This window comes from Bombina bombina, chromosome 1 (genome assembly GCF_027579735.1).
Source record: "Bombina bombina isolate aBomBom1 chromosome 1, aBomBom1.pri, whole genome shotgun sequence".
Lineage (NCBI taxonomy): Eukaryota > Metazoa > Chordata > Amphibia > Anura > Bombinatoridae > Bombina > Bombina bombina.
The window spans coordinates 1,569,001,549-1,569,023,020 of NC_069499.1; the positions used below are offsets into that span (position 1 = coordinate 1,569,001,549).

Genomic DNA, 21,472 nt, shown 5'->3' on the forward strand with positions numbered 1-21,472 from the left:
TGTTTTGCCTCGGTCCGTTCCGCTTGCTATTGAGGCCATTGATGGCAGGCCCCTTCAGCCCGCACTCGTTACTCACGAAACTGCTCGGTTGTTCATGGCTGTTGGAGCTCTCCATTTTGAAACCCTCCAGTTCCAGGTGATAAACTCTCCGCATTTTCCGGTTGTTCTGGGTTATCCCTGGCTCCAAAAGCACAATCCCAGTCTCGACTGGCGCAGGTCCGAAATTTTGTCGTGGTCCCCGCAATGTATTTCCACTTGTCTTCGGAAACCAGTTAAAATCTTGTGCACTTCTTCGGTATCTCAATTGCCAGAGTACCGAGAGTTACTAGAAGTTTTTTACAAGGTGCGTGCCGGTACGTTGCCTCCTCACCAGTCTTACGATTGTGCCATAGACCTGCAACCCGGAGCCATTCCTCCTCGGGGCTGGGTTTACCCTCTGTCTGTTGCAGAGAATTGTGCTATGGAGGAGTATGTTGCCGATGCTCTGTCGCGGGGGATCATCCGCAAATCCTGCTCTCCTGCAGGGGCTGGCTTCTTCTTTGTGAAGAAAAAGGGTAGCGAGTTAAGACCATGCATCGATTATAGGGGTCTTAATCGTCTTATCATTAAGAATGCTTACCCTATTCCACTCATTACGGAACTCTTTGACCGCCTCAAGGGAGCTATGGTCTTTACTAAACTTGATTTGAGAGGAGCGTACAATCTCGTTAGGATTAAGGAGGGCCACGAATGGAAAACAGCATTTAACACTAGGAGCGGGCATTATGAGTATCTTGTAATGCCCTTTGGCCTATATAATGCTCCTGCTGTTTTTCAGGAATTTATTAATGATGTCCTACGAGATATGTTGCAACAGTGTGTTGTGGTGTACTTAGACGACATCCTCATACACTCATCCACACTTGAGGCTCATCGTTCTGATGTTACACCGGTTTTTCAGAGACTACGTGAGAACGGCCTGTTTTGTAAACTCAAGAAATGTGAGTTCCATCAGACTCAAGTAACCTTCCTAGGTTATGTTATCTCTGTTGCAGGGTTCTCCATGGATCCTGACAAGTTATCTGCAGTTCTGCAGTGGCCTCCCCCAGTTGGTCTTTGGTCTATTCAACGTTTTTTGGGGATCACCGATTACTATAGAAAGTTTATTAAAAACTTTTCTTCCTTGGTCAAACCTATCACAGACATGACCCGTAAAGAGAATGATCCACTCCATTGGTCACCTACTGCCATTAAGGCCTTTGAAAGTCTTAAGACTGCCTTTGCTGCCGCTCCAGTTCTGGCTCATCCTAACCATGTCCTGCCTTTCGTTCTTGAGGTTGATGCGTCTGAGACTGGAGTAGGTGCCCCCTTGTCTCAACATCCTACGCCTGATGGTTCCTTGCATCCATGCGGTTTCTTCTCTAAGAAATTGTCTCCAGCGCAGTGCAATTATGAAATTACTGGGAATTACTGGCCATAATTTTGGCACTTAAGGAATGGAGGTATCTTCTCGAGGGTACTAGCGTGCCAGTGCTCATTCTTACTGACCACAAGAATTTAACTTATCTATCTGAAGCAAAACGTTTGTCGCCCCGACAGGCCAGATGGGCACTATTTTTGTCTCGGTTTAATTATGTGGTCTCCTACCTGCCTGGTAGTAAGAATGTTAGAGCTGATGCCCTCTCTTGACAATTTTCGCCTCTGTCCAAGGAGGAGTCTGTATCTTCTCCTGTTATACCTACTGACCATATTTTGGCTACCATACGTACTAATTTGACTTCTCCCTTGGGGGAGGAGATTCTGGCTGCACATACCAATGCACCTCCTGAGAAACCTAGTGGTAAGTGTTTTGTTCCTGAGAATCTTCAAACTAAACTTTTGCACACTTACCATTATCCTAAAGCCGCAGATCACCCAGGCAAGAACCAAATGATTTGGTCTGTCACTCGACAATTCTGGTGGCCAGCTCTTCGTTCTGATGTTGCTGAGTATGTTGCCTCCTGCTCAGTTTGTGCACAGAATAAGACTCCTCGACGTCTTCCTGTGGGTCTTCTTCAACCTATTGCTAATGGTGAGCGTCCTTGGTTACATCTTTCCATGGACTTCATTGTCGAGCTTATGGTAGTTGACCGTTTTCCTAAAATGTCACATTGCATTCCCTTGATTAAGCTGCCTACCGCTCAGGAGCTTGCTTCAATTTTTGCCCTGGAGGTCTTCCGTTTACATGGGTTACCCAAGGAGATAGTGTTGGACCGGGGTAGCCAGTTTGTCTCCAGATTTTGGCGTTCCTTTTGTGCTCAAATGGGGATCCAGCTTTTCTTGTCCTTGGCATATCACCCTCAATCCAATGGGGCTGCGGAACGGTCTAATCAAGCTCTGGAACAGTTCCTCCGTTGCTATGTCTCAGATCACCACAATAATTGGTCTGAACTGTTACCTTGGGCAGAGTTTGCTCGTAATAGTGCTATTAATGCTTCCTCCAAGTTATCCCCGTTCATGGCGAATTATGGGTTTCAACCATCCTTGTTGCCCGATTCATTCATGTCTCAGGGTATTCCGGCTTTGGAGGAGCATCTCCGCCAACTCCGTTCCACGTGGGTGCAGATTCAGGATTGCCTTCATCGTTCTATGCAGCGACAAAAGCTCCAGGCTGATCGTAGGCGTCTGCCCGCACCTTCCTACCAGGTTGGTGAGAGAGTTTGGCTGTCTTCCCCGCAACTTGAACCTTCGTGTCCCTTCCAATAATTTGGCTCCCCGTTATGCTGGTCCTTTTGGAATACTCCGACGGGTTAATCCTGTGGCCTATGCTCTTGACCTTCCTCCTGCTATGTCTCCCTCTTGAAACCATTGGTTTGTAATCGGTTTACCACTGTGTTGCCTCGTCCCTGTCCTATCTTTGTTGACAACCTTGAGGAGTATGAGGTCAGCAGCATTATTGACTCTCGTATGTCCAGGGGCCGTGTACAGTATTTGGTTCACTGGAGGGGCTACGGTCCGGAGGAGCGTTCTTGGGTTCCCTCATCTGATGTTCATGTTCCCACCCTCCTCCGTGCCTTCCATGCCCGTTTCCCCAATAAGCCTTTTGTCGTCCCGTGGGGGAGGGGTCATTGAGGGGAGGGTATTGTCAGGGTTTTTCCCTGTTCTGTTTGCCATGTGCTGCTGGCAGCCATTTTACTCACCTCTCTTCCTGACTATGGTGCATTGTGGGGGATGCTGCTCATTTCCTGCACTTCCTTTTATGGCCAGACTGGTGTGCATCATCCATGTGAGACAGGATGCAGTCTCAGAATTATGATGTCATCATTTATTATTTAAAGGGCCTCTGTTCAGTATGCTCTGCCTTTGCGTTGTCTCAGATCTGTTTGTGAGAGCTCCTGTGTATTACCTGGCTGCCTGACGTCCTCCCTGATTCCTGATCCCTGGCTTGTTCCTGACTCTGCTGTTTTCCTTGTACCTGATTCCGGCTCGTCTGACTACCAGCTCTGGTTTTGACTCCTGGCTTGTTATTTGACTTGTGGACTTTTTATTATTTTTTGCTATTAATAAAGGTGTGATTATTTTTGCACTTCTCGTCTCAGTCTGATTCCTGGCACCCTGACAAGATTTCTGATATTTAAAGGAGCGAAAGGAACAAAAATTATTTCCTTGTCTGTACTTAGATTTCTTATAGTGAGGGAGACAGGCTCCTTTTTCTCCAGCAACCTTAATAACATAATCCAATTCAGATCAAAAAAGCATTTTCCCTTTGCCTCTAGACTTCTCGTCTCAGTCTGATTCCTGGCACCCTGACAAGATTTCTGATATTTAGGGGAGCGAAAGGAACAAAAATGATTTCCATGTCTGTACTTAGATTTCTTATACTGAGGGAGACAGGCTCCTTTTTCTCCAGCAATCTTAATAACATAATCTAATTCAGATCAAAAAAGCATTTTCCCTTTGAAAGGAATCGTTATCAGTCTATTCTTAGATACCATATCAGCTGACCAGGATTTAAGCCATAAGGCTCTCCTTAATAGCACTGCAATGGACATGTTATTTACCTTCAATCATAATTATGTCACAAACTGCATCACAAACAAAATAATTAGCCATTTTAAGGGCCTTAATGCAGTTGCCAACATTCTCAGAAGATTGGTCAGAAACCAGTTGAGAAAGAGAATCACACCAGAAGGACGCAGCTGCAGCCACAAAGGTGATAGCCAATGCAGCCTATCCATAGGTCCAAAGATTTTCGGTTCATAGGAATAGTAGTGCATCTCACTAAAGTGGAAATAGGCTCATCTGCTTTAGGGACTACTTCCCAGGCTACCAAAGTATTTTCTGAAAGTGGGTACATTTTTTTTTTAAACATGTAAGAGAATGCATAGGCAATAACTGGCCTTTTCCATTCTTTGGTGATGTAATCTGTAACCAAATCTGGCTCTTCAAAGGCCTTAGATGACTTGGGCGGAGCTTTAAAGACCTGATTCAACTTACATATAGACTTGGAATCCTCAGGTTTAGGCACTGATAACTCTAAAGTATTCAAAACCTAATGAAGCAGGAAACTGATATGTTCAACTTTAAATCTACAGACCCTCGTCAGGCCCCACACCCAAGCCGTCTGCACCCTTTATACACACACATCTATCAATCAGTATAGGTGTTTGTATATTTATAGGGTCTGCTGAGGGGCTGTGGACATAACAGCAACTGCACCCCTTTACCCCTAGTAATTATGCTGATGCTGATTAGTAGAGTCAAAGAAAAAAGCAAATGAGGATGAAGAGAGGAAGACAGAGAAGGACGCTGGAGAGAACACATTTTTGTTTTTATACATACACATGCATAGTATTTGTCAGCAGTTAAGTAAAAATAGGGGCAGGGTTCTAAAGTCTGCAGGGTGCTCCCTAGCTTCACTGTGTCAGTAGAAAAAACACAATTTTTAATAAGGGAGAGTGTAAGAGAAAGAGGACAACTAGGGATAAAAAGATGCGAGGTGAGGACGGCAGAGATTGTGAAATATTCATTAAGCTATTTGAAGCAGAAACATTAGATGGCAGGAAAAATAAAAAAGTTGGGAAATATATGTTGACAACCCCCCTTCTCACCGGTATAGATTCACAAAATTCTTCCCCATTGACAGAGCTCCAGAGTGCAAGTCCAGAATTGACGCCTGAAAGAGAAAAATAAAGAGTTTTATACCGCATCTCGCGCTGCTCCAGTGGCTCATTATGTACAGACGCTTTTAACTTTATGATTACTCACAGTATCTTCCTGTGGTTAACAGGCTGACCTCCACTTACATTAATATAGCACTGTAAAATCACAGGAGTTATTTTGTCTTTTGTTAGCTGCACATTATACCTGAGATGTCAGTTTTTATAGAAGACAATTACTGATTGTAAAAATACATCTCAGGCTACAGTTAATGAAATCGTACAGGAAGAATAGAAAAAAATCCCTTCATTTTATCACATCACTATTATCTCAGCTATAAATGTGGTCCCCTGGCTACCAAATAGGGAGGCAATGTGTTCCTTAGCAGTATTGGGGTTAATTTGTAGAGAATGGAGAACTGCATTATGGGATGCTAAAATATGTTTACAGAGCATGGAGTTTTATTGGCATTAACAAAAATAAAACAAAATAGGTCTGTTGGTCCAGATTACTTTCATTCAAAGATTTCAAAGAGGGAGATGGTCCTGCGAGGTTACTACCTTAGAAGTTTATCTAGAACTGTCCTTTCTGGTATCAACAAAGGTGATAAGAAAACTAAGTTACAATATGGCAGCACTGGTGCTCATTACTTTTTAAAGACTTCATTTTTACCTTATTTCTTTAATATTTAAACAACTAATTTTAAAAATACATCAGCATATTTTGATTTGAATACATTTGTATGTCTAGCATTTAAATGGACATTAAATCAATTAAAAATGTTATTGCCAATAAAGGGCCAGATTACAATGGAGTGCAAAATTGCGCTTACTCAACCACAATATTTGCGCTCCACTCTGTAATACCAACCACACGCAAATGTATCTTAACACAATACTAAAATCTCAGCGCTCCCTGGAATATTACTTTGCAATAAAAGTAAAAAATTAAAATTTAAATAAAACGTCAAAATTTAACTTTTCTGCTGTTTCGTATAAAATCCCACTTAGAATTACGTATTTCTTGTATTATATATACATATATAGATCAATCTGTCTCTAAAAATATATAGAGATCCCTATATCTCTATTTCAAAATGATTTAAGCAGTTAAAATCTCCTTTCAAAATTGGTCTAGACAAATGTTATAATTGTAACACTGCAAACATATATAGTTAGTTACCCATAGAATGTTCTTTGATCAAATGTCCAGACCTATTGTGTTTTTTTCCTTTTAAACTGTTAAATCTTGAGAAAACGATACAGCTCCTTTGTGGTTACCCAAATCTGATCGGTTGCTGCCTGGTGTGTAATCCGGATGTCTTTGTTCCGGCAGAAGTGAAACAGCTGAAATGAAATAGAGAACACACAGCGCCCACCGAATCAAGGTAGCTTTTTTAAAACAATTTATTGTGCGCAAAAAGTAAAAGTATACACTTACAAGATAGTAGTGTTACAAGTGCCTTTAAAAAGTGATTGTCTTCAGCAAATGTCCGTTTAACCACTGACAGCGTGTAAGCTCAGAGTTCCGTGTTGAAATGCTGCTCACACAGTCTTGCCGCCTCAGCTGTTCTCTCCTAACAGCGTATGGTGTTCTTTAACGAGAGCGGCTTAGGTACTCTTTCTTTGCTCGTCGCTGTGGTACGGTGCTTCAGGACCTGTCAAAGGTTTGTCCTGTTTTAACCCAACGCGTTTCTTTTGCAAGCGTGCAAACTTCCTCAGGGGTATTTCTCTCCTTTGCTTGACTGCCAATGTGGTCTGAATTTCTGACTTTTAAACTCCTAAACCGGATGTTACCTGACCATAGATCTGATACCGGTACAGGTATAAGATTCTACTGGGTCCTAATGCCCCCTTTGTTTCATCCTATCTTTTTACATTGAATCAAATAGTTAAAAATAGTTAAAAATAGTAAAAAAACAGTTAATAAAAAACTTCAAATACATATATATATACTCAAGAGCATGTTTGACATGTATATACCTCTGAAACAGATGCCTATATTTTAATAAAAAACTATTGTATATATAAAAAGAAAACCTTCAATTGATTTATCAGATTATAAAAAATAAATTTTAATAATGAACTTATTATTGCGGATACAATTATTGCCTTCTTGATTAATCACCTGTTTCTCTAAATCTTTTGTTTTTTATTTTTTATTTGTTAAAAATTTTTAATAAAATATGCACTTATTATTTTTCTTGAAAGATTTTTCTGTAAAGACCTTACCTTTATTATTCATGTAAAGGCTGCTAAATCTAAATCAATATTTAGACCCATTGGATGGAGACTTTTTAGCTCCGTAATCCAAAAAGTCTCTCTCCTTCTTAATTTGGTAAGGCGATTAATTCCTTCTACCTTGTGAGGTACCCAGTCAATGACTGTGATTCTTAGTTCTTCAGGATTACTTGAATGAAATTCTCTAAAATGGTCTACTAGTAGACCATTTTAGAGAATTTCATTCAAGTAATCCTGAAGAACTAAGAATCACAGTCATTGACTGGGTACCTCACAAGGTAGAAGGAATTAATCGCCTTACCAAATTAAGAAGGAGAGAGACTTTTTGGATTACGGAGCTAAAAAGTCTCCATCCAATGGGTCTAAATATTGATTTAGATTTAGCAGCCTTTACATGAATAATAAAGGTAAGGTCTTTACAGAAAAATCTTTCAAGAAAAATAATAAGTGCATATTTTATTAAAAAGTTTTAACAAATAAAAAATAAAAAACAAAAGATTTAGAGAAACAGGTGATTAATCAAGAAGGCAATAATTGTATCCGCAATAATAAGTTCATTATTAAAATTTATTTTTTATAATCTGATAAATCAATTGAAGGTTTTCTTTTTATATATACAATAGTTTTTTATTAAAATATAGGCATCTGTTTCAGAGGTATATACATGTCAAACATGCTCTTGAGTATATATATATATATATGTATTTGAAGTTTTTTATTAACTGTTTTTTTACTATTTTTAACTATTTTTAACTATTTGATTTAATGTAAAAAGATAGGATGAAACAAAGGGGGCATTAGGACCCAGTAGAATCTTATACCTGTACCGGTATCAGATCTATGGTCAGGTAACATCCGGTTTAGGAGTTTAAAAGTCGGAAATTCAGACCACATTGGCAGTCAAGCAAAGGAGAGAAATACCCCTGAGGAAGTTTGCACGCTTGCAAAAGAAACGCGTTGGGTTAAAACAGGACAAACCTTTGACAGGTCCTGAAGCACCGTACCACAGCGACGAGCAAAGAAAGAGTACCTAAGCCGCTCTCGTTAAAGAACACCATACGCTGTTAGGAGAGAACAGCTGAGGCGGCAAGACTGTGTGAGCAGCATTTCAACACGGAACTCTGAGCTTACACGCTGTCAGTGGTTAAACGGACATTTGCTGAAGACAATCACTTTTTAAAGGCACTTGTAACACTACTATCTTGTAAGTGTATACTTTTACTTTTTGCGCACAATAAATTGTTTTAAAAAAGCTACCTTGATTCGGTGGGCGCTGTGTGTTCTCTATTTCATTACACGCAAATGTATGCTGGTACTACACAAGTTGAGTGCAATGCGAACGCAACCTTGTGTAAGCATTGCAGGGAAGCTTTGTACTCAAGAGAGCGTGCTTCCATAGGTTCCAATGGGAACCCCGTTCTCATGCTGTGAGATACAGCTTGAGAACTAGCACAGCGATGGGGGTAAGTCGCGCAGAGATTGGCAGCAAATGGAAATATATGTGTATATGATTATATAAATATATATTGATGTGTTAATGGGTGTATGTACATATATATGTATATGTTACAGGTAAAGTCAGAAAACTGGGTAATCCTAGGATTACCCAAGAAGCTCTGGGTAAAGCCAGAAGCAACATCATATGTAGTCACTGCATCACACATATATACAATGCACTGTAATTCCCACATCTATATATTTGATTTAAAAAAAATATTACCTGCTTTTCAATGACAAATACATTTATCAAACATATATACGATGCATTGTAATTCCCTCATATTCACTATCACTGGGAGGTTCAAGGAAGGTGCCCTGCCAATCCTATTGCATCCACCCCAAGTGAACCGTGGGGATTGAGGTTTACAAGGGGCAAAGAGGTGGGAATTACAGTGCATTGTAAAAAAAAATATTATTATTATTCTTTATTTATAAAGCGCCAACAGATTACGCAGCGATGCCCATGGTTACAAGGATAAAAGTACAACGGAGAAACAATACAATAAAAGACAGAATTTTAGGGACAAATACAGGGGGAATTGAGGGCCCTATTCCCGTGGGAACAATCTAGATGGGTAGGATGGGAAACAGGAGGTGGGGACTGCAAAGGTGAGAATGATATTAGTGAGGAGATAGATGAGGGCAACTGTTAGGTACGTGAAGTTCATTTGTTAATGAGTCGGGTGATAAGCTTCCCTGAACAAAAAGGTCTTTAGGGAACGTTTAAAGGAGGAGAGGTTAGGGGAGAGTCTGACAGCTCGAGGAAGTGCGTTCCAGAGGGTTGGTGCTGCACGAGAGAAGTCCTGTAGTCTAGCATGAGAGGAGGTGATGATAGAGGACGCAAGGAGTAGGTCATTGTTGTATCTTAGGGGGCGGGATGGATTATATTTTTGATGAGTGAGGACAGTTAGGGTCGGGCAGCATTGGTGAGCGCTTTGTAGGTCAGGGACACACAGAGAGGTGCAACAGAAACAGAGCGTCAGGAGATGTGGATTAGCCTGGCAGATGCATTTAGGATGGATTGAAGGGGAGAGAGGCAGGAGAGAGGGAGGCCAGTTAGTAGGTTATTACAGTAGTCAAGTCGGGAAATTACCAGGGAGTGGATTAGCCGTTTAGTAGTTTCAGCACTCAGAAACAGACGAATTTTAGAGATATTGCGTAGGTGGTTGCGGCAGGATGAAGAAAGCAATTGGATGTGGGGAATGAAGGACAGATTTAAGTCAAGTGTGACTCCAAGGCAGCGGACTTGGGGTGATAGGAAGATAGTGGTGCCGCCAACAGTGATGGAAAAATTAGAAACTGCATTAGAGTTAGAGGGTGGATTAGAAGTAGTTTGGTCTTGGACCAGATAAGTAGTCACTGATGTGAGAATTGACAGAAGGAGAGAGTGCAGGGGTGAAAAGGTAGATCTGGGTATCATCAGCATAGAGGTGATAGTTGAAGCCATAGCTGTTGATGTTTACCCAGTGAAGAAGTGTAAATAGAGAAGAGTAGGGGACCCAGGACAGAGCCTTGAGGTACTCCAACAGACAGAGGCAATAGAGAGGAGTCACCAGTAAAAGAGACGGAGAAAGATCTGTTAGAGAGATTAGAGTGAATCCTGGAGAGGGCAGTGTCACAGAACCCAAGAGAGCTGAGAGTCCGTACGAGAAGGAGATGGTCAACAGTGCCAAAGGCAGCAGAGAGGTCAAGTAAGAGGAGTATAGAGTAGTAGCCTTTGTTTATAGCAGAAAGGAGATTGTTAGTAACCATGGTGATGACAGTCTCAGTTGAGGGTTGGGGACGGAAGCCAGATTGCAGGGGGTTGAGCAATGAGTTGGAGGACAGGAAGTGGGTTTTTCAATGATTTGTTTAAGCTAGCGGGGGCAGTGATATGAGGCGGTAGTTTGCAGGAGAGTTAGGGTAAAGGGAGGGTTTTTGAGGATGGGGGTGACCTTTGCATGTTTAAAGGAGGCAGGGAATAAGCCGGTAGAAAGGGATAGGTTGAATATGTGAGTAAGAGCCGGAGTGAGGGTGGGAGACAGAGAAGGTATTAGATGGGAAGGAATAGGGTCAAGTGGGCAGGTAGTGAAGTGTGAGGAAGACAATAGGGAAGCCACTTCACTCTATGGTTGAGAAGAGGGTGCAGAGAGTGGCAGAGGGGGTGACTAGGAGCTGGGAGATTGCAGGCTTTTTTATCAAATATGTTTGATAAATGTAATTTTTTTCAAATCAAATATATAGAAGATGTGGGAATTACAGTGCATCGTATATATGTGTGATGCAGTGACTCCATGCACTCTGAGTAGATTTATGATGTTCTGGCTTTATATAGAGCTGCTTGGGTAATCCTAGGATTACCCGGGTAATGCAAAGATTACTCAATTTCTGACTTTACCGGCAACATATATATATATATTTACAGGGAACACACAGTTCCCTTAGATCGCAATATAAAGGCACTTTCCAGTGGCAATTTTTTTTTCTATCACCCCACAGCTGCTCACTTTAACCCCTAAAAACTGCTTTGTGCAGTTGTTTTTTAAATGGGTGTTTATCGTTGTGCGCAATAAATGAGTGCTCCACTTGTAATCTAGCCCTACATGTTTAAATGTGCATAATTAAACAACTTGCAATGCACTTTCCCTATTTATTTTGTCTGCTTTTTCTGTAACTTAAACTGCTACAGTGTATTCTGTGTAATTACAACCCTGACACTCCTACGTGCTGCCCAGTGATTTGTGCACAAGTTTGTTTATATTTATTTGTATTTGGTGAAAGCAAAGCAAGACAAATACACAATCAATAGGCTCTTCGGGGGGTCCCAGGAAAACAACATGACATGGAAAGGGGCATGAAGGTGTAAAATTATTTCATCAGTGCATTACTGCTTGCCTACAACTGTGTTTAAGCCCTGCAAAGTCAGCGCCAGAGCTGCAATGCACTACTGGGAGCTAGCTGAACACATCTGGTGAATCAATGACAAGAGACAAATGTGCATAGCCACCAATTAACGGCTAGCTTCTAGGAGTGCATTGCGGCTCCTGAGCCTACAAAGGTATGTTTTTCAACAAATGATATCAAAAGAATGAAGAACATGTAACAACACAAGAAAACTGAAATGTCTCTTCAAATGGTATCACTGTCTGAAGCATGAAACATTTATTGCGACTTTCTATTCTGTTTATTGCGCTGCTTACGTTTAGGTTTATGGGTCTATACAAAAAGAAAGAAGAGATTTTTATTTCAGGTGTGACCTCACCAGAGAAGTTTGCAGAACCCTCTGTTATATGTCAGACTTGATTGAGCAATGAGGAATTAGCTCACTGAGGGTATTACATAGGGTTGCACCGATACCATTTTTTTATGACCGAGTACAAGTACCGATACTTGTTTTCAAACACTCGCCGATACCAATTACCGATACTTTTTTTTATGTCATGTGACAGTTTACCAAGCACAATACTTACTAATTATTTAAGATTCCTTCTTTATAATTATAAAGTACTGTAACTCAAAAGACATTATGAAATAATAAAACAGTTTTATTTGTCACAAATTCCACTGAACACGTTTATAAATAAAAAATATTACAATAAAATATTACATTTAAAGGGGTGATGCAATTGGGTTGTAGGGCTGTTATATAACATCAATCTGACATTTGTATGGAGGTTCGACTCTAAGTTGAACAGTCTTTCACTTTCCACCATACTGCATGAAGCAGAAAGATATTTTTGGGCCATTTTAGCCAGAGCTGGAAATCTGTTTATTAACTGCCCAGTACTTCAGGTTTTTTTCTGAACGAGGTACAGTGATCTCTCCTACAATAATACAAATAACAGCAATTTGTATTGGCAGAACAGTAGTAAACAATTTTTAGTTTAGTCTCCACTCCAGTTTAAAATGAAATGGGAACATGCAGTTTGAAAAAACGTCACAAGGTGGCATATGGGTAGGAAGTAGAGGTATCGGTTTAAGTATCGGTGCATATGCACGAGTACAAGTACTTGGTATCGGTGCAACCCTAGTATTACGGTTCCTGGGGGCTGTGCCTAGGGGTACCAGTCAGCCAGACAGCTTCTTTGCCGCCTTCCCTGATGAGCGAGTTGTAAATGGTATGACCACATGAGACATCTATATAATGTATATTACTTGGTTTACTCATGAACACCTACAGGACGCAGATAACAAATTCTATTCATCTTGCTAATGATTATATGATCATCATCTGCAAAACAAACAGTGGCTTTTGTTTATATCCTGCATTTTTATTTGTGTTTTTTTTCTTTTACACCTGCTGGGAATGAGATTTAATTTCCTGTACACATTTTCATTACAAAGTAATTGGTATAGATGTGTGTGCTTTTGTTTGCTTGTTTTTAATGTTAGAAATGCTTAATGAACACATTAATGAGAAATAAGTAACCATTCGACTATGAAAATAGCTAGAAAGACAATGTTCACAGAATTTTCAGTTCTATTACATTTGTTTTATATCAAAAGCTGAATGTTCCTACATTAAAATGGTTATGGGGGCAAAATGAGAGTTCCATTATTCCAATACAGCATAGAATTTGAGGGGGGGGGGGAATGTCCAATTTACCTAATTCCCTAGGTCTCCTGAAACTCACCAACCTTCCATGAGAGCATACTGAGGTATTCTGTGGTGAACACTATATGAATAACATTGTTAGACTGCTGCAATATAGTGTTCTACACAAGCGCACACTTCTAACTATACATTAATATGTTCTCATAGGAAGGAGTTAAAGGGACAGTCTAGTTAAACTTTCACGATTCAGATAGGTCATGCAATTTTAAACAACTTTCCAATATAATTTTATCATCAAATTTGCTTTGTTATCTTGGTATTCTTTGTTAAAAGCTAAATTTCTAAGCCATTGACGGCTGCCTCTTATCAGTGCATTTTGACAGTTTTTCATAGTTAGACAGTGCTAGTTCATGTGTGCCATATAGATAATGTTACAAAGATAAACTACCCTTGTTTGAAGAGGGTTTTTTGTCTTGGTGGGCGTGTTTGCATACCTTCCTGGCCAGTGAATGCACTGGGGACAGAATGCCACCCCTACTTTGTCAGCCATGTTTCGAAGTGCACTGAGGACTGGGGCCCTTCCCCCCTCCTGATTTTTGACGCCCGTATCCACCTTGTTTTCTCTATTGACTATCCCAGAGGGGAGGGGAACTGAGTGCAGATATATGAGGCTGTCTGCAAAGGAAGGCCTGGTGATGAACTGTGAGTGGTTCACTGAATCTATTGTATGCTGATGAACATGATGCAGTTTAAATACCTGTGTGTTGTCCTCCCAAAAAAAACATTCAGTATCGGGGATCGTCGGTGTTTAGCGGGAGGAAGCCTACTTTAGCGGGTATATCCAGTTGGGATACTGAGATTTGCTACAGATAACATTATGCTCACTCCCGTGGAGTTATTTATGAGTCAGAACTGATTGGCTAAAATGCAAGTCTTTCAAAAGAACTGAGGTAAGCGCATGCTTAGATACAAGGGCCCCTAGTTATCAAGCTGTCAACCTCAAATACGCTGGAATTCCGCAGCGTATTTGTGGCGAGGCTGATTCGCCTTAGTTATCAAGCCCTAGATACCGGCAAAAGTAGAATTTTGTGAGGTAAGTTTCGATCCGCCGGACTCATTCCGACACAGATCGATGCTTACGTCACTCCAGATGTTCCGAACACAAGTGCGGCACAATCTGACTACTTTTCCTAGTTATCAAAAAACTAGCAGGTACGCTCGGCACTTTTCCGGCCCAGCGTACCTGGTTTTCAAACCGCCACCCTGGAGGCGGCGGATCCCATAGGAAACAATGGGAGTCTGACCATAGTGAAAGTACAAGTTCGTTGCTGCCAGACATCCCATTGATTTCTATGGGAGATGTCTGCACCTAACACCCTAACATGTACCCCGAGTCTAAACACCCCTAATCTGTCCCCCCTACACCGCCGCAACTAAATAAAGTTATTACCCCCTAAACCGCCACTCCCGGAGCCCACCGCAAGCTACTCTATACATATTAACCCCTAAACCGCCGCTCCCGGAGCCCACCGCAACTATAATATATGTATTAACCCCTAAACCGCCGCTCCCGGAGCCCACCGCAACTATAATATATGTATTAACCCCTAAACCGTCGCTCCCGGATCCCACCGCAACTATAATATATGTATTAACCCCTAAACCGCCGCTCCCGGAGCCCACCGCAACTATAATATATGTATTAACCCCTAAACCGCCGATCCCGGACCCTGCCGCAACCTATATTAAATTTATTAACCCCTAATCTGCCCCCCCTACACCGTCGCCACCTATAATACATTTATTAACCCCTATCCTGCCCCCCACTACACCGCCGCCACTGTAATAAATTTATTAACCCCTAAACCTAAGTCTAACACTAACCCTAACACCCCCCTAACTTAAATATTAATTAAATAAATCTAAATAATATTTCTATTATGAACTAAATTAATCCTATTTAAAACTAAATACTTACCTTTAAAATAAACCCTAATATAGCTACAATATAAATAATAATTATACTGTAGCTATCTTAGGATTTATTTTTATTTTACAGGCATCTTTCAATTTATTTTAACTAGGTTAAATAGCTATTAAATAGTTATTAACTATTTAATAGCTTACCTAGCTAAAATAAAGAGAAATTAACCTGTAAAATAAAAACTAACCTAAGTTACAATTACACCTAACACTACACTATACTTTAATAAATTATTCCTATTTAAAACTAAATACTTACCTGTAAAATAAACCCTAAGATAGCTACAATGTAATTAATAATTAAATTGTAGCTATCTTAGGATTTATATTTATTTTACAGGTAAATTTGTATTTATTTTAGCTAGTTAGAATAGTTATTAAATAGTTATTAACTATTTAATAACTACCTAGCTAAAAGAAATACAAAATTACCTGTAAAATAAATCCTAACCTAAGTTACAATTAAACCTAACACTACACTATCATTAAATAAATTAAATAAATTAACTACAAATAACTACAATTAAATACAATTACATAAACTAACTAAAGTACAAAAAAAAAAGCTAAGTTACAAAAAATAAAAAAAATAGGTTACAAACATTTAAAAAATATTACAACAATTTTAAGCTACTTACACCTAATCTAAGCCCCCTAATAAAATAACAAACCCCCCCAAAATAAAAAATACCCTACCCTATTCTAAATTTAAAAAGTTCAAAGCTCTTTTACCTTACCAGCCCTTAAAAGGGCCATTTGTGGGGCATTCCCCAAAGAATTCAGCTCTTTTGCCTGTAAAAGAAAAATACAACCCCCCCCCAACATTAAAACCCACCACCCACATACCCCTAATCTAACCCAAACCCCCCTTAAAATAACCTAACACTAATCCCCTGAAGATCATCCTACCTTGAGTTGTCTTCACTCAGCCGAGCAGCGATGGAACCGAAGAGGAGACCCGGAGCGGCAGAAGTTATCCTCCAAGCGGCGCTGAAGAAATCTTCCATCCGATGAAGTGATCCTCCAAGCGGCGCTGAAGAAGTCTTCTATCCGGGCGATGTCATCTTCCAAGCGGGGTCTACAATCTTCAATCTTCATCCCGCCGACGCGGAACATCCTTCTTTCCCGACGGACTACCGATGAATGAAGGCTCCTTTAAGGGACGTCATCCAAGATGGCGTCCCTTCAATTCTGATTGGCTGATAGATTCTATCAGCCAATCGGAATTAAGGTAGGAAAAATCTGATTGGCTGATTGAATCAGCCAATCAGATTCAAATTCAATCCGATTGGCTGATCCAATCAGCCAATCAGATTGAGCTCGTATTCTATTGGCTGATCGGAACAGCCAATAGAACTTGGATTGAACTTGAATCTGATTGGCTGATAGAATCCTATCAGCCAATCGGAATTGAAGGGACGCCATCTTGGATGACGTCCCTTAAAGGAGCCTTCATTCGTCGGTAGTCCGTTGGGAAAGAAGGATGTTCCGCGTCAGCGGGATGAAGATTGAAGACCCCGCTTGGAAGATGACATCACCCAGATAGAAGACTTCTTCAGCGCCACTTGGAGGATCACTTCATCGGATGGAAGATTTCTTCAGCGCCGCTTGGAGGATAACTTCTGCCGCTCCGGGTCTCCTCTTCGGTTCCATCGCTGCTCGGCTGAGTGAAGACGACTCAAGGTAGGATGATCTTCAGGGGATTAGTGTTATTTTAAGGGGGGTTTGGGTTAGATTAGGGGTATGTGGGTGGTGGGTTTTAATGTTGGGGGGGGTTGTATTTTTCTTTTGCAGGCAAAAGAGCTGAATTCTTTGGGGCATGCCCCACAAATGGCCCTTTTAAGGGCTGGTAAGGTAAAAGAGCTTTGAACTTTTTTAATTTAGAATAGGGTAGGGCATTTTTTATTTTGGGGGGGTTTGTTATTTTATTAGGGGGCTTAGATTAGGTGTAAGTAGCTTAAAATTGTTGTAATATTTTTTAAATGTTTGTAACCTATTTTTTTTTTTTTTCGTAACTTAGCTTTTTTTTTTGTACTTTAGTTAGTTTATGTAATTGTATTTAATTGTAGTTATTTGTAGTTAGGATTTATTTTACAGGTAATTTTGTATTTCTTTTAGCTAGGTAGTTATTAAATAGTTAATAACTATTCTAACTAGCTAAAAAAAATACAAAGTTACCTGTAAAATAAATATAAATCCTAAGATAGCTACAATGTAATTATTAATTATATTGTAGCTATCTTAGGGTTTATTTTACAGGTAAGTATTTAGTTTTAAATAGGAATAATTTATTTAAGTATAGTGTAGTGTTAGGTGTAATTGTAACTTAGGTTAGTTTTTATTTTACAGGTTAATTTCTCTTTATTTTAGCTAGGTAAGCTATTAAATAGTTAATAACTATTTAATAGCTATTGTACCTAGTTAAAATAAATTGAAAGTTACCTGTAAAATAAAAATAAATCCTAAAATAGCTACAATATAATTATTATTTATATTGTAGATATATTAGGGTTTATTTTAAAGGTAAGTATTTAGTTTTAAATAGGATTAATTTAGTTCATAATAGAAATATTATTTAGATTTATTTAATTAATATTTAAGTTAGGGGGTGTTAGGGTTAGTGTTAGACTTAGGTTTAGGAGTTAATAATTTTATTACAGTGGCGGCGGTGTAGTGGGGGGCAGGATAGGGGTTAATAAATTTATTATAGGTGGCGACGGTGTAGTGGGGGGCAGGATAGGGGTTAATAAATTTATTATAGGTGGCGACGGTGTAGGGGGGGCAGGATAGGGGTTAATAAATTTATTATAGGTGGCGACGGTGTAGTGGGGGGCAGGATAGGGGTTAATAAATTTATTATAGGTGGCGACGGTGTAGTGGGGGGCAGGATAGGGGTTAATAAATTTATTATAGGTGGCGACGGTGTATGGGGGGGCAGGATAGGGGTTAATAAATTTAATATAGGTTTCGGCGGGGTCAGGGAGCGGCGGTTTAGGGGTTAAACTATTTAGTTGCGGCGAGGTGCGGGATCAGCAGGATAGGGGTTAATAACTTTATTATAGAGGGCGGCGGTATAGGGGGGGCAGGATAGGGGTTACTAGGTATAATGTAGGTTGCAGCGGTGTCCGGGAGCGGCGGTTTAGGGGTTAATACATTTATAAGAGTTGCGGCCGGGTCTAGGAGCAGCGGTTTAGGGGTTAGTAACTTTATTTAGTTGCGGGGGGCTCCGGGGGCGCCGGTATAGGGGGTAGAACAGTGTAGTTAGTGTGGGTGCTTAGTGACAGGCTAGCAAGACAGCTGTAAAAAAGCCGAAGAGCAGCGAGATCGGATGAGTGATAACTCTCACAGTCCGCTGCTCATCGCCCCGTACTTGGTGCACGGATTTTTGACAGCTTTTTTGATAACTTAGGCGAATTTTTGCAGGTCCGCGGCGGCGATGTGAGGCGAGCTTAGGCGGACGTATTGGGCCGGCGAAGGCAGGAAAAGTAGACACGTTGATAACTAGGCCCCAAGGTAATCACAGAGGTAAAACGTATATTTATATAACCATGTTGGTTGTGCAAAACTGGGGAATGAGTAATAAAGGGATTATCTATCTTTTTATACAATAAAAATTAAGAAACTCCCAAATATTATTTAATGATTTGGATAGAACAAACAATTTCAAACAACTTTCCAATTTGCTTTATTCTCTTGTTTTCTTTAGCTGAATTAGCAGCATTGCACTACTGGCAGCTAGCTGAACACATCTAGTTAGCCAATCACAAGAGACAAATGTGTGCAGGCACCAATAAGCAGATAGCTCCCACTAGTGCAGGATATGTGCGTATTCTTTATCAACAAGGGATACCAAGAGAACAAAAATAGAAGTGTATTTATCAGCTCTCAACATAATTCCATTCTCTCACCCCCTCAAATGCTCTCAATCAACCACAACCCACATAACCTTACCTTAAACTTAGCTCATTCTCCCCTGTTACTGAGGAAGAAATTTCGGCACTTATACTGCGCTCTCACCTCACTACCTGTCCCCTTGACCCTATCCCCTCACAGCTACTCCCCTCCCTCTCTGCTACCCTTACCCCTATACTCACACACACTTTCAACCTCTCCTTCAGCACCGGTATATTTCCCTCATCGCTGAAACATGCACTGGTCCCACCTATCCTCAAAAAACCTTCCCTTGATCCTACCTCCCCATCCAACTACCGCCCTATTTCCCTCCTCCCTCTTGCATCAAATCTTCTCGAAAAACTAGCTTATGCACGCCTATCCCATTTCCTTACAATAAACTGCCTCCTTGACCAATTGCAATCTGGATTTCGTCCCCATCACTCCACAGAAACAGCAATTGTTAAGGTTACCAACGACCTACTTACAGCAAAATCAAAAGGCCACTTCTCTCTGCTTATCCTCCTTGATCTGTCCGCAGCCTTTGACACTGTTGACCACCCTCTTTTGCTCCAAACCCTCCAATCCTTCAGCATATGTGACAGAGCCCTCTCGTGGCTCTCTTCCTACCTGTCAAACCGTACCTTTAGTGTAGCCTTCTCTGGGGCCTCCTCTGCCCCGTCACCGCTTTCTGTCGGAGTACCGCAAGGCTCTGTCCTCTGTCCCCTTCTCTTCTCAATCTAGACATCATCACTAGGTTCCCTAATAAAGTCCCAAGGTTTACAATATCATTTGTATTCCGATGACAGCCAAATCTACTTCTCTGCACCAGACCTTTCTCCCTCCTTGCTAACCCGTGTCACTAACTGTCTTTCTCACATCTCCAACTGGGTGTCCTCTCACTACCTCAAGCTAAATCTCTCCAAAACTAAGCTCCTTATTTTCCCCCCTTCTTCAAAACTCTCCACCCCCAATCTCTATAACTGTCGACAACTCCATCATTACCCCTACCCCGCATGCCTGATGTCTCGGGGTCACATTTGACTCAGATCTTTCTTTCACTCCTCACATTCAGTCTTTGGCTAAAGCCTGCCGCTTCCACCTTAAAAACATCTCTAAAATTAGACACTTCCTTACACAAGACACAACTAAGATTTTAATCCACTCTCTCATTCTCTCCCGCCTCGATTACTGCAACTCCGTCCTCTCTGGTCTCCCCACCTGCCGCCTAGCTCCTTTACAATCCTTAATGAATGCCTCTGCCAGACTCATCTTCCTTACAAGTCGCTCTTCATCTGCTGCGCCTCTCTGCCAATCCCTTCACTGGCTTCCTCTTGCCTCTAGGATCAAACACAAAATTCTCACTCTGACATACAAAGCCCTCAACTGCACTGTTCCCCCCTACATCTCAGACCTTGTCTGCTCCAGATACTCTCCCTCCCGACCCCTTCGCTCTGCTCACGACCTCCTACTCTCCTCCTCTCTTGTCACCTCATCACACTCCCGTTTACAGGACTTCTCTAGACTGGCTCCCATCTTGTGGAACCCTCTACCTCGCTCCACAAGACTCTCTTCTAGTCTTAAAAGCTTCAACTGCTCCCTAAAGACTCTTCTGTTCAGGGATGCATACAACCTACACTAACCTTTCTTTATACCAGTTCCTCTCCTCCACTGCAATCCCCTGAACCCCCTTAGAATGTAAGCCTAAAAGTCCAGCTGTTTATTGATCACCTTTTTTAGAGCTGACTACAACAGTGCGACTCTTGGCAGGGCCCTCTACCCATTTGATCCCTATAATGGTTTTGTTGTACTCCGCCTTTGTTTATAGCGCTGCGGAATCTGTTGGCGCTCTACAAATAACCGAGAATAATAATAATAATAATAATAATAAGTGTCTTACAATGACCTGCTCTATCTGAATCCTGCAAGTTTAATTCGGACTTCCCTATCCCTTTACGATACAATAATAGATAGCAAGGGAAAGAGGACAATTTGACAATGGATTAAAAGGAACATGAAACCTACATTTTGTCTTTCATGATTCAGATACAGCGGCCACAATTGTATAATTTACTGCTATTAGAGGGCAGCGCTATTTACTGCCATAAAGTGCTCCAGGCGCCTACCTATGTAGCTCTTGCACAAAGAATACCATGGAAACCAAACACAATTTGTTAACACACGTAACTTGGAAACTTTTTAAAAA

At 40.8% G+C, this 21,472-nt stretch overlaps 1 protein-coding gene across 1 annotated transcript in view; it reads right to left on the reverse strand.

Moving 5' to 3' along the window:
* Positions 1-21,472, reverse strand: part of OGFOD3 (2-oxoglutarate and iron dependent oxygenase domain containing 3) — a gene marked incomplete in the record, with an annotated part of 739,577 nt that overhangs the window by 438,767 nt on the left and 279,338 nt on the right. The window contains 1 exon segment of the mRNA XM_053709794.1: positions 5,070-5,134. Within this exon segment, the coding sequence (XP_053565769.1) occupies positions 5,070-5,134 (65 nt within the window).